Raw genomic sequence first — 14,231 nt, 5'->3', positions numbered from 1 at the left:
CCCCCCTTTGGCATAATGACATGTTTTAAACAAAGACACTGGAGAAGGACAGCTGCAGGCAGCTGCCAGGACACCCAATCTCCCGTTTCCATCCACAGCCTCCTCCTCGCTTTATTACTCCACGCTCCTCCATTTTTGGGCTTGCATAAATGCAGGAGTCTCTGATGGGTCGCACACGGGAACCCCGTCCGCTCGCACGCAAGAGCTGATCACGCACACAGACCGGCACGCAGACTTTCTGTTAGGGGACGATATTTGCCCAATGGAAATTTATTTAGCTTTATGACGGCATTTTTCAACGAAGTATCATTAATACTTAATTTGCATTTATTAATTGAAAAACATTCTCAAGTGAAATATCATTTATGGCTGATAATTATAAAACAAATCAACATAGCTGTAGGTAGCTGTAATTTATTTGCACAAGTAATGCTTTAAAAATATATCATAAAATAAATATAGAAGAATATATATTATAACACATGCACGAAAAATCCTTTGCTGCAATAAAAAATAAAATATATAATAAAATAAAATAAAAGTTATATTATAGAATGTTATATGCACATGTAATGCTTTGATCAAATAAAATATATATGATGAAAAAAATATGTGAAAATATATATTATAAAACATGATATGCACGAATAATGGTTTGCTACAATAAATAAAAAAAGAGCTGATTTTATTTTTTCATAATAAACACCAACATATGAGCAGCTTTGTGTCCTGAGGCGTGTGACAGCTCACTGTGGTGTCTGTCTATAGAAGTCCATCACTAGGTCTAAAAGAGAATATATCACATGGCAGATAACATGAAATATCAGTTAATTTTTGTTTAATCTCTGTGCCTGTGGTGTGTGTGTGTGTGTGTGTGTTTCAGGCTCAGAGGCTGCTGTTGCAGGACGGGTCTCTCGCTCACTTCACAGTGCAGAATCCGTCCAGTCTGCCCACCATCACGCTAGGCCTCCCCGCCAACACCAAGGTATCGCAATCGCCATCCTTCAACCCTGAAACCGGCATGAAAGTGTGCCTTTCACCTTTCATTTCATTCAGAATATACATTTGAAGTGCACATTCAATACAATCAAGCACACTTTTTTCACAAGAATTTAATACCCAAATTACATGTTTGAAAAACATAACATGCATTACTTTTCTGTTTATAAAACGATCAGAATATGGATCATTTCGGTCTTAGATGGTTATAAGTCAATATAGCATTCCAGCCTTGTTGAATATGAAACAATATTGGATCGGATTGAAAATTGCAATGCGATGACAAAACTACATTGCTCCCATTATAACCAACTAAGCTGTCAACACTGCAAACTGCACAACATCTGTACAGGGGTGTAGGCTAGCTGTCATGCTAACAGTGCCAGGGAAAACTCACGTCAACATTAAAAACAGCACTTTCAATTTTAAACTCGCCCACAAATGAGCGTGAGCCTCGGCCAACTAACATGAGAGCAAGTGAAATAAAAGTAACAAACGTGTTGCTTTCCACATAAAAGTAATGAATTTACGCATTTAGCTTCGACATCAAGTGTTTACACAAAACAGTGCCAAAATTGTTTACTGAACGAAATTTCATTTTGATGGTTTCATGCTCCGATGATTCTCCACGTGAAACTCATATTTAATGTATTCTGGTTCATATTTTCATTTTCATTTTTTAGTAAAAAAAAAAAAAAGAACAGACCTGAGACCCATTCAGAACCACTGTAACGTCGTTACATATACAGTCAAACCAAAATGTATTCAGACACCTTCAACATTTCTCACATTATCACAGTTTATTAGCTATAGTTTAGAAAATGGTCATAAAATATGACAAGAACTATCAAATCAGTTGATATTTCACTGGTTTTGTCCGTCCTTCTGTTAGACTGTATGATGAGTTATGTTGAATATCTGTCAGCTGTTAAATTTAACTACACAATTAGATGATACCAATTGCCAAGCAGTGCTTATTTTTGTTCAGTCTGTGGTGTAAAAAGGTCGCATTAGCAATTAAAGAAAAAACACTGAAGCAAAACATGGTCAGGTCAAAGTGTCTGAATCATTTTTGTAAAAAATAATGTTACTGGTAGTCACTGTATGAAGAATTTTGGGGTATAATATGTCACAGTTTACTTTATTTTGCAATCCTCACTTACATAAATGAACTATAGTGTCCTGCACCCACTAGTAAAAAAATATAAAACATTTAATTTTTGGTTTGACTCTGGTTCCTCATCCGCTGTTTTGAGGCTGAACTCAAAGCTAGTATCATGTTGTAAAGCTCTGGCCGTGTGTCTGCAGGCGGAGAGCGAGATGGGTTCACTGAAGCTGGGTCGTGTGCCGGTGGGACCGGGCGCTTCTCCGCTGCTGGTTCCTCTGGGTGTGGAAGAGCAGACGGGACAGCTCATGCAGCCCGTCCTCATCCTGGAGCCCTCTGGACTCGTGCACGCCCCGATGCTGGCCGGTAAGATCTGCAGGATCAGGAAATACCACTCAACAACTATAAGCTTGATGTGTGCGCCATCTAGTGGTCACTCCTCGACGTGTCAGGGAAGAGCTGTTGGGAATAATATGCCAGTTACAAAATATTTTCAGAATATAAATGACTAAGATTTTTTTTTTGTTATTTAAAAAAAATAAAAAATTTTTTTAGATTGGATTTACTGTATATTTATAATTATTATTTATATTGATAGGTAGACATTATTATTATTATTATTATTATTATTTATTTTATTTTATTTTATTTATTTGGTGCATTAGCAACCAAGCACTGGACATGCATTAATTCAGCAAGAATACATTAAATTGGTCAAATATGACAAAAAATACATTTATAATGTTACAAAAGATTTCTATTTCAAATACATACTGTTCTTTTGATTCATTTATCCAAGAATCCTGAAAAAGTATCAGGTTTTCCACAAAAATATGAAGCAGCACAACTGCTTTCAGCATTGATTATCAATAATTGATAATTTCATCATATCAGAATGATTTCTGAGGGATCATGTGACACTGAAGACTGAAGTAATGATACTGAAAATTTGATACTTCAGTCAAAACCATGAAAAAATCTTACCACCCCCAAACTTTTGAATGGTAGTGTTTATTATAATAATATTTTTCATAGATTATTATATTAATCAGATTTTAATAATCTTAGTTATTTCTTATTCTTAAGTAAACAAAAACCTAAATATTAAAAAATGCTTAAAAAACTAAATCCAACCTCAAAAATATAAACATGTTTTAGAAATCTGTATTTTTTGTGTTTATAATTCAACCGCCGTGTTCACAGAGTTCATGATGATATGCTAAAATTGTTATATTTAAGCCATCGTGGATCGTTTTATGTGTTTATTTTCTACTTTCGTGTGATCTGTGGCATGATATTTTGACATCTAGCTTGAATATTATGCTTTCATCTGCTGAAATTGTAAGCAGACTTGCCTGTGATCAGTTCCAGGTCTGGGTCCGGTTCCTCTGCAGTTCAGCGCGTCTGGTCCTCATAAGCCTCTGAGCCGCACGCGCTCGGAGCCGCTGCCCCAGAGTCCCCGGGCCCTTCACCCGCACCTGCTCCAGCACAGCGCTCAGCTCCTCGAGAGACTCAAACAGCAGACGCACCTGGGCAAGGTACTGACCTCACTCAAATCGGAGTTATTTTCTGATTTCAATGGTCCACTTTAGACATTCTGCTGACTATAAGTTATTTTGCAACTACATGTCAACTCTCATTAGAGTATTAGTAGACTGTTAGGATTCAGGTTAGTAGATTAAGTACTTGACTAATGTTAAAGTCCTTGGGTCCTGTCATACACGTAGCGTATTGCGGCGCCAGGCGCGACTCGAGTGTGTTTTGCTAGTTTCAGCCCGACGCAGTTTTCATTTTCACGTCCTGAGCCACGCTGTTTAAATAGCAAATGCATTTGCGCCTATTTGTTCGCCCATGGGCGGCTGGTCTGAAAACGAGGTGTGTTCAGGCGCATTGTTGGCGCGTTGCTATTTTGAGGAAACTGAAATAGACTTTAAATAACAAAAAAAATATTGCCATTTCAATTTCAATTGGTTTCAATTGGTCAATGGCGCAATATTTTTTTAGTTATTTAAAGAGCGCTTTAGCAATGTGCGTCTATAGGCGGGTCCACAACACGCGTACACTCTGCTTATTACACACACAGGGACGCAGCCGCACACAAACTTGCCAAATATAAAAAATAAAAGGAGTATAATGTAAAAGATTATTATTGTGTACATAAAGATATGGTGAAATCCGGCTTGTCCCGTAGATGTTTCTGCTTGGGCGCTTTAACCTCACACACGAGCAGATCCGTTTGCGCTCTGGAGACACATTCAGTTTTTCCGCTTACAAATCCTGCCATGTAAATAGCGAATCCGCCAGGGCACGAGCGCAACTGGCTTTTAAAGGGAATGGGAGATGAGACTCTGATTGGTTTATTGCACGTTACGCCCAAAACACACCCATTACTCATTAAGAGAATAGGGACAAGCCTTTTAGACCATGCGCCGGGAGCGCCGACCATTTATCCCGTCGTGAAACTACCAAAAGTGGATTCGGACACGCACTAACTGCACTTGCGCCGTGCGCTTTAGATCATGCGCTTAGATCGTTAAAATAGGGCCCCTCAACTTTATTGTAAAGTGTTACCAAAAGAAGTATACAGCATTTTAGTACAGTATACTACATCATACTATAGTAAATGACATCAAAAGGATGTGTGTGTCCTCCAGCTCATGTCGAAGTCCAGCGAGAAGCCTCGTCTGCGGCAGATCCCGTCGGAGGACATGGACTCGGAGGAGGGGGGTCCGTCAGCGGGGGACGCCCATCAGGGCCGGATCAGGGCCGAGTCACAGCGAGAGATGGAGAACCAGGAGGAGCACATCAACCTGCAGCACACACTCATTCTCAACCAGGTCAGAACCAGAGTACGCCACACAAGTCTGGCAAAATGTTATTGCAAAATCATTTGTGTTACAGATGAGGCGGAAGCCAAAAATTAAAAATGAAGAAAATTGAAGAAATATTCCAATGATTGTTTATGGGTGAATTTCACAAAAACACATCTGAGTAAAAAAAGTCTTTGTTTTTTAAATAGGCCAATGCTCACCAAGACTTATTTTATCAATATTATGAAATATTATTACAATTTAACATTTTAAAATACTGTTTTCTATGTGAATGTATCATAAAATGTGATTTATTCCTGTGATCAAAGCTGAATTTTCAGCATCATTACTCTTCAGTGTCACATGATCCTTCAGAAATCATTCTGATATGATGATTTGATGCTCAAGAAACATTTTTATTATTATTAATGTTAAAAAAAGTTGTGCTACTTCATATTTTTGTGGAAACCATGATAAAAAAAAAATCAGGATTCTCTGAAAAAATTTAAATATTTTGTAATGTTATGTCTTCACTTTGCATTTACTGCATCCTTGCTCAATAACAGTATTCATTTCTTAAAAAAAGAAAATCTTGACTGTTGAATGTTAATGTCTTTTGTTGTCCTGACTGTTTTATGCTTTTGTGTTTTTTAATATATCTTCAAAACCTAAAAAAAAAGATTGTTTTAACACTGACATTATTTTTTTTGTCATTTAAGCAAATTTTCCTTCCCATCTCTCAATCACTGTAGTGTTTCAATGTTTTATTTTTGAGTTTGTATGACATTCTCATTATTATCCATAATATCATCATTACTGTGATGCAATAAAAAAGCAGTACAACAATTTACCATGAGGTACATTTATTTTAAGTTATTGCTGCTACTTTTTATATTTTTAAATTTAAATTTAAATTTACACCATGAGGTACAAATACCATTAATGTCATATATCATAATTTTTTCATACTTCCCCAACAGATTATATTTTATTACAGACATTTATCTCAGATGCATTCAGAGAAGCACTTCCCAGTAGCGCATGCAAACATGTTTTGATTAAAGCGCTTTCTTTTGCAGTCACGTCTGTGGGAGACGCAAAAACAACTCCAGCAACTGCGCAGACAGACGGCCCACATGGAGACGCTGACGGTACCCATGATGCTCGGCGGCATGCACCGGCCGCTGTCCCGCACGCAGTCTTCTCCCGCCTCCACCTCGCTGACGATGCCGGACAAAACCTTGCCTCTGACCTCGACCACAGAGCCGTCCCAGAGCCAACCGCGCTTCACCACGGGTACAGCGTCTGCGCCCCTCACCCCTCACTCCTCACTCTTCAGTCCTCGCTGACTCAAACCTCAATGCCTTTGTGTGTGTGTGTGTGTGTAGGTCTGGTGTACGACTCCCAGATGCTGAAGCACCAGTGCACGTGCGGAGACAACAGCAGCCACCCGGAGCATGCTGGGAGGATCCAGAGCATCTGGTCCCGCCTGCAGGAGAGGGGCCTCAGGGGCCAGTGCGAGGTATTCACAGTTCCTCTCCTTTCCTAAAGGGGGCGCTGACTAATCTGTCCTATCATTCTAGCATGATATTTGCTTCAACTCATCCACATTAATGTGACGGTTCAACCCAAAATGGACAGTCTCTCATCATTCCTTTACCCTCGTGTGGTTCTTTTCTTCTGGAGGACACTAGAGACACATTTATAGACCTCTTCAATATTCTGTAAAGCTCCAAGAAGCACCATAAAAGCAGCGTTTGTGACGCATCCTAGCCTTCTGGAGCTACATGATTGGTTCATGTGAGGACCAGACTGAAGTTTAAGCTGCTATTCGGAAATGATTCTGAATGATTCGTTCACAAATTGGATGGATCGAGTGTCATGAGAAATCTAGTCCTCCTTCAAAATCAGCTCCCCAAGCCTAGCGATCCGATTGGCTCAGGGAACTGGTTTCACAGACAGGGTTAGGATTAAGCCAGGATTAGTCCTTAGTTAAAGTAGGACATTTAAGTGGCTTTTATTAACATGCCTTAGACAAAAACATTACCTGTGTGCATCTTGAGACAAAACAATGGCACTGACATATGGCACTTTCAGTTAAAACAGCTCAAACATGCATTTTTAATTTCTGGGACTCGACTTAAGTCTCATCTGTGAAACCGGGGGAAGAATTTGAATTCGTGAACAGAATATTCTTAGAAATCATTCTCCGAAAGTTACGACCCCCTCCAACTTGTCTTAAATCCCCAAAGCAAAGTCGTTTCAATAGTTTGTTGGGCTGTTTCAAATATTAAGCATTATAACCGAACTCATTTAAAATACTTTAATATTTAACATGGTAAACTGTAGTGTTTTTTAGTGATTTGATCAGCGAGTCTTTCATACACCTCACCGAGAACCTCCATACAATCAGATAAAACCAAAACCAAAGTCATTTACTTCTTAAGAAAATAATAAGATGATCTTCAGAAAATATTTGAGAACTCGAATCGCATTCTTACAAACTTCTTAGAATTTATCTTCAGGCATTCTCAAGACATTTTTTCGTGAGTCCGACCTCTGGTCACAACAGCTCAAACTTTTCACTAAATAATGGCTTGAATGACTTTTGACCACACTTTTTTTGTCCTTTTCAAAGCGTCAGTCCTCATTCATATTCATTATACTGATAAGAGTTTGAAAGAATTGAAAAAAAAGTCGCCAAAACATCCAGAACCCGCCCTGATTTTAATAACTCCAGTGTCACCACTGCTGACCCCATGTTTGCAGCATGAAAAGTCTCTCACCATCTTTGATGTGTTTGCTTCCTCCTCAGAGTATTCGAGGAAGAAAGGCCACCCTAGAAGAGTTACAGTCTGTCCACACGGAGCGACACGTCCTGCTGTACGGCACCAATCCACTCAACCGCCTCAAACTGGACAATCGCAAACTGGCCGGTAACACATCATCATCATCATCATCACACACACACACACACACGATTCAGATCTGATAGACATGAGTCAGCTACAGTTTGGCCAGCGCAACACCCCATTCTTCACAGCAAAGACACACAGGCACGCCAACACACGAATATGAGCGACTTTCAAAATGACTAAAGGGTTGGAAATGTCAAACGTCGATTGCGAGAATGACAGTTAATCTGCTTGACGTCACTGTGTCCAACAGGCATACTGTCACAGCGGATGTTCGTCATGCTGCCCTGTGGGGGAGTCGGGGTAAGTGAAAACACACACACACACACTTCAACTTGGTCATAAACCTTCAAGAAACTTGTTCGATCGTAAATTAAGTAGAGATGCGTGATATGTTGCTGGCCATTATATTATTTGCTGGTAATAATTCAATTATTATTATTGAAATGGCAATTTTAGCAGAGGATATTACAGTATATATATTTTTTGGCGCATACAGTAAGACAGTATTTGTGTACATAAAAGCATGACTCCAAGTTAGCATGTCATGTTGCTCTTTGAGGGTTATTTAAAGATCCACGTGTCATGTTACGCTGTGTTTGGGCTCGTTTTAATCGGAATCATCTGCTGTAAGTGAACATAGACAGTAACACTTTATTTCGATGGTCCACTTTAGACATTCTACTAACTACAAGTAACTTTGCAACTGCATGTCAACTAACAGTCATTAGAGTATTAGTAGGCTGTCTGCTTGATATACACTTTATTGTGATGGTCCTCCAACAGACAATATACTGACTATAAGTAACTTTGCAACTACGTCAACTTATTCTACTAACCCTTATCCTAAATTATGTTTTACTAGTTTTTATTACATCATTATCAACCTTATTATCAACCTTATAATGCAAAAACATTGTTTGTTAGCGGATATCGTTATCTGCCCAGAAATTCTATTTCTAGTATGGGGAACACATATTCACTATTAACTATTAACTACGACTTTTGCCTCTTTAAACTCCTGATTAATAGTTAGTAAGGTATGTTTGTAGCGTTTAAGTTTAGGTATTGGGTGGATTAAGGGATGCTGAATATGGTCCTGCAGAATAAGGCATTAATATGTGCTTTATAAGTACTAATAAACAGCCAATATCCCAGTAATATGCTTGCTAATAGGCAAATAGTTAAAAGTGAGAAGTGATCCCTTAAATAAAGTGTTACCACTCTATTTCCCTAAAATTAAGGTGTTAGTTCACCCAAAAATAAATATTTTGCCATCGTTTACTCACCCTCATGTCAGTTTAAACCAATAATACTTTGTTCTTTTTTGAAACACAAATTAAGATATTTGGTCACACTTTAGTTTAGGGTCCAATTCTCACTATTAACTACGACTTTTGCCTCAATAAACTCCTAATTCCTGTTTATTAATAGTTAGTAAGATAGTTGTTAAATTTAGGTATTGGGTGGATTAAGGGATGTACAATATGATCATGCAGAATAAGGCATTAATATGTGTTTTATAAGTACTAATAAACAGCCAATATCCTAGTAATATACATGCTAATAAGAGACTAGACTACCAGATATTTTTAATATCGTCTTATTATTTTTGTCCATCTTTTGAAAGTCCACACAACCAAAATACCAAAAGGCATTGCAAACGTAATCCTCAGCAGAACTTGCCCAATGCGTGGGTACAAAACTCATTGGTTTTTGCATGTCAAGCAAGCACGTTTTAGCTGCCGTTGTCATGTTGGTCAATTTTTTAAATGTGAATAAAAGCCTAAATTCAATCTGTCCATCATATAAATGGATCGTGTCTCTTCAGAAGGCTTGTATTAAACCACTCGAATCATATGGATTACTTCTACGATCTCTTTATGGGCTTTTTGAAGCATCAGTTTTGGTGGAATGGATTTTGTAAATGTAGCTTTCATAAAAAATATCTTCGTTTGTGTTCGGAAGATGAACAAGTCTTATGGGTTTGAGGGTGACATGAGGGCGAGTAAATGATGCCAGAATTTTCATTTTTTGGTGAAGTTAAGTCAGGGGCGTCCAAACTCGGTCCTGGTTAGGGTCAGGCCACTGTCCTGCAGAGTTTAGCTGCCACTTGCCTCAACACACCAACCTGGAAGTTTCCAGTATGCTCAATTAGACCTTGATTATCTGGTTCAGGTGTGTTTAATTGGGGTTGGAGGACTGTGGCCCTCCAGGAGCAGGATTGGACACCCCTGCCATAGAGATATTTGAGATATTAGGTATAAATGCAGTGCTTATGACGAGTGCCACTACGGTCCCTCGATGCAGACTTTTGCCGAGCCCCCAGTGACGCCCGCTCCACAGAAACCACTGGCTGACAGACTGTACAGCATGTGTGGACTTTGCATACGAGGTCCTGCCAGTCCATTTAACTGCAAGTCATAGAGCACTGATCCCAGCACTGTCGACACGGGCAGCACCCCTGCTGAAAATTTGGAGAAAATGTTGAAAACTTCACTCCGCCGATCAAGCCCAGAGCAGGTCCATGTGGATTGATTGGAACAATATGTGCCATGAAGGATAAAAGAAATTCCAGCCCTCTCATTGTTCACAGTGCCAAACCACAAGCAATGCAAGTTCTGCAAAAAAAAAAAAAAAAAAAAAAAAAGAGGATGAGGGAAAATGAAAGAGAAAAGAGAGAAGGAAGATGTGGGGAGCAGGGCAACAAACAAAAGGGAGAGAGGGGAATGTATAACCTCATTCTTTCTACTCATGGCCACCCTGTACTCTCATGCCCCTTATGAATGTGGTTTTATAGATTAATTTAATGATGGTCTCCTTTCTCTTACTAGGGCCGTTTACTGAAGCAAACATCACTATTACTACCACTCATACTTAGAGTGAGGGGTTTGTTCAAAGCAACGTTTATGCTACGGACTATACCTTGAATTGATCAGATTTAAGATTTTCATTTTTACAATAAAATCCTATAGACTTACATGGAAGGAGGGACCTGATGCAAAATGTCACATGCTGCATTTACTACAAGGCCTAATGCACAGATCCGACGACTGATTTCCTTTATATTAATTGCACAAATGGCTTCAAGTTAACAGTTTAAATGGCGCCGTCTCATTGGTTTGTGCGGATATCGGTGTGTGAAAACCTGTGGAGCATGTGGTTTCCCATTTAGATTATAAACGGGCTGTATGACTACGAGGAAGGGTTATGATTAGTGGTCGACCGATAATCATCAGCTGATATTTCAATATTTTTATTGTCGATACATTTTGTAAGCGGGACTTTTGGCTGTCAGTCGGGACACGAGCGAGCGGCTTTAAACCCTTGATTTCGAACTATGCTGCACTCTATCCTGTTGGTCGCTTTGTCATGTTCATTTCTTATTCACTGTGTACTGTATGTGAAGTTAGTGCTACCTGGTCTTTATCTAAGAAAATATGATCCCCAGTGGACGCAGATTACTGTTGCTTCTGTTGATTTGTGTTCGTCAGCAACTTATTTATTTGTGAAACAAACTATATGGTTACAGAAGTATAAATGTGTTTATAATACAGATTTATTTTTTATGAAGTCAATTGATTGTCTATGGAAGCTTCTTTCCGCCACAGAATAAAAAAAAAAAAATGTGATTGCGACTTTTTATCTCTCAATTCTGACCTTTTTTCATAATTGCGAGTTATAAAGTCAGAATTGTGAGATATAAACTTGCAATAATTATTGTGAAAAAAGGTCAGAATTGAGAGAGAAAAAGTCGCAATCACCTTTTTTATTTTTTATTTTAGTCTTTTTCCTTCAGAATTGGACTTTATTACTCGTAATTGCGAGTTTATATCTCACAATTCTAAATTCTGAGTCAGAATTGTGAGATATAAACTCACAATTGCGAGACAAAAATCGTGAGATCGTGAAATTGTGAGATAAAAAGTCAAAATTATCTTATAAATTGTTTTATTCCGTGGCAGAAACAAGCTTCCATAGTTGTCAGTTGATTCATTTATCAAATTTATTTCTAATTATTTCAGTAAATATTATGTAAAATAAAACGTGTGTCTGGACGTTTTGCACAGACAAGAACTAGTTGACCGACTATGGTTGATCTGGCTCAAAATATCACATTTTAGGCATTTTTCATCCTCCAATATGATAATACGTGTAATCTGCAAGCCGGTGCAGTGATGAGAGACCGTGTTTATGGCAATATGGAGACCACACAAAGAATATTTAAACATACCATTAGTATGACACATAACAGGAAATCTATTTATAGCGTCGGTCATTCTAGCCGCTTTCTTTTAGTGTATTCTTGAAATGTAGTTTACGTTCTGTAATTTGTAACACACACTACGCCTTGTGGATGCTTACAACAAAAATAAGCATCTAAATACTTTTGCGAGCATGAGTGATCTTTATACAAATATGGTTGGGTATACAGATTTCATCATAAATCTCCAGCGTTAACATCTGTGTGAAAGCGTACAGCTGGTTATTCGTTCATCTGTTATTTGAATAGGATTACGCTCAGTTTATTGATAGGTTTAAATTGTGAGTTAAGGAGAATTAAAGATGAGATCGCTGAAATATGACTTCAGATTCCACCTCGTCTTGTTGTCTGCGGTTGTTGTTGACGAACACATCTCTGTTTCGTCAGTTTACGATGGGACGTTTGCCGTAACAGCGTGTGACGCTGGCATCGTGCATACGTGCCCTTCGCTTGAACCGCTGTTTGCGGCTGTGCAGATTTATGAACGTTGATCACGGCTGTCATAATGATAAATGTGCAATAGTGTACGCCAAGACAATTCAGCTACATCATTTTATTCTGGCAGAATGGGTGACTGACATAGATTATGTGTCATGTACGCGGCGCTGAGGGATTACGAGAGCCAGGGCTTGGGTGGAACTGTGAAACTGTCTCAAAATCAAGTGTTAACTTCGGGATTACATGCACATAAATCACTGAGCCAAGCAGTTTTGTTTATGAACGGATTGGGTACTCCTAAGTGGAGTAAATAAGTAAATCAACAGGTTTTTAGCCCTCACCAGAGCTCTTTGCTTGTATTTGGACAGGTGGACAACGACACCATCTGGAACGAGATGCACACGTCCACAGCGTCCCGCATGGCGGCCGGGAGCGTGACCGAGCTGGCCTTCAGAGTGGCTAAAGGAGAGCTCAAGGTCTGTTCAGAACAACATACTAAAATTCACACTGTTCGTCTGTTTAGTGTGTAGGTCAGCCACATGTATATGTGTCTAGTCTTTTTTTTTAAGGTGTGTTCCAACATCTTTACACCACTGGTTAGATGTCCGGCTTAGAAACAGCCAGTTCTGATGGTGCTAGTTTGACGACATTAACACCCGCCCAAAAGCGTGTGTATTTCAGCAGTGGCGTGTAACGCAGTCACTCCTACTTGCCACGCTGGCAGCTTGAATTTTATATATAATATATACATTTTTCAATTGTAGTCTTTTAAAAAGGCATCTGAAATGATAAACTTGGTGAAATGTAGTGTTGTGAAAAATATAGATTTTTCAAAATCGATACTGAAATATCTGAAACACGTCCAATACTAATTTTCCACAGAATAGACACACGATCCCAGCTGCATTTTCTCTCTCTCTCTCATCTCTCTCCGACAGCGAGAGACACACAAACCCGCCTCTCCTCACTCACTCGTTTCATTTGCTGCATTGATGTTACAGTGTGGGATTCCACATATTGCACATATTTTAATAATTCCTGCAGATTTTGCACTCACACTCAAAGTGTGGCACATAAAGCCGCCTCTCAGTCCTAAATTTAGTTATTTTTTGCTGCTTATTTCGCTTAAACAGTCAAATACACAAAATAATGTCAAAATGGTCTTGGCCAATATTCGCGTAAACACAGTGAGTTATATTTTAAGTAAATGTAAACAGTTGAGAAAGAAACGCATGTGTCACAGTGTAATGGATCCGTGCTTCAGGTCTTAAAGTGACAGCGGCCTAATAAACCTGCTGACAAATTATGAGATGATATTAAAAATATCTATATGGCAGTTTTTCCCTCATGGTATCGATGTCAGAATTGTGGCCAGTGGAAATGCTGAGTGACGAGTAACTTTGGAAAGCCACAGTGGCTGATGAGCAAACACAGTCAGGTCCTGTTGCACCTGGAACTGAAACAAACCTGGAACTACTATGAAAATATGTTAAAGAAGCTACAAATGATTTAGAGAACTTTAACTAGACCCTTATTTAACAAAATCACCAAGTTAATAACTGTTTATGTATTGTAAAAAGTAATTTATTCCTGTGATCAAAGCTACATTTCCAGCATCATTACTCCAGTCTTCAGTGTCACATGATCCTTCAGAAATAATCATAATATGATGATTTGATGCTCAGGAAACATCTGATTAT

General features: G+C 38.7%; 1 protein-coding gene across 4 annotated transcripts in view; it reads left to right on the top strand.

The window, feature by feature from the left end:
* hdac7a (histone deacetylase 7a) overlaps positions 1 to 14,231 on the top strand; it is an 89,027-nt gene that overhangs the window by 61,154 nt on the left and 13,642 nt on the right. For all 4 annotated transcript variants that reach the window (XM_084427480.1, XM_084427478.1, XM_084427479.1 and 1 more), the window contains 9 exons: positions 884 to 985; positions 2,308 to 2,470; positions 3,470 to 3,642; positions 4,759 to 4,941; positions 5,994 to 6,210; positions 6,303 to 6,436; positions 7,730 to 7,850; positions 8,083 to 8,132; positions 12,900 to 13,007. In XM_084427480.1, the coding sequence (XP_084283606.1) occupies positions 884 to 985; positions 2,308 to 2,470; positions 3,470 to 3,642; positions 4,759 to 4,941; positions 5,994 to 6,210; positions 6,303 to 6,436; positions 7,730 to 7,850; positions 8,083 to 8,132; positions 12,900 to 13,007 (1,251 nt within the window). The remainder of the gene's footprint in view (positions 1 to 883; positions 986 to 2,307; positions 2,471 to 3,469; positions 3,643 to 4,758; positions 4,942 to 5,993; positions 6,211 to 6,302; positions 6,437 to 7,729; positions 7,851 to 8,082; positions 8,133 to 12,899; positions 13,008 to 14,231) is intronic.

The sequence above is a fragment of the Rutilus rutilus genome, assembly GCF_951802725.1.
Source record: "Rutilus rutilus genome assembly, chromosome: 13".
NCBI lineage: Eukaryota > Metazoa > Chordata > Actinopteri > Cypriniformes > Leuciscidae > Rutilus > Rutilus rutilus.
Note: the sequence above shows the minus strand (reverse complement) of the source record. Positions and strands in the feature narration are given on the sequence as shown.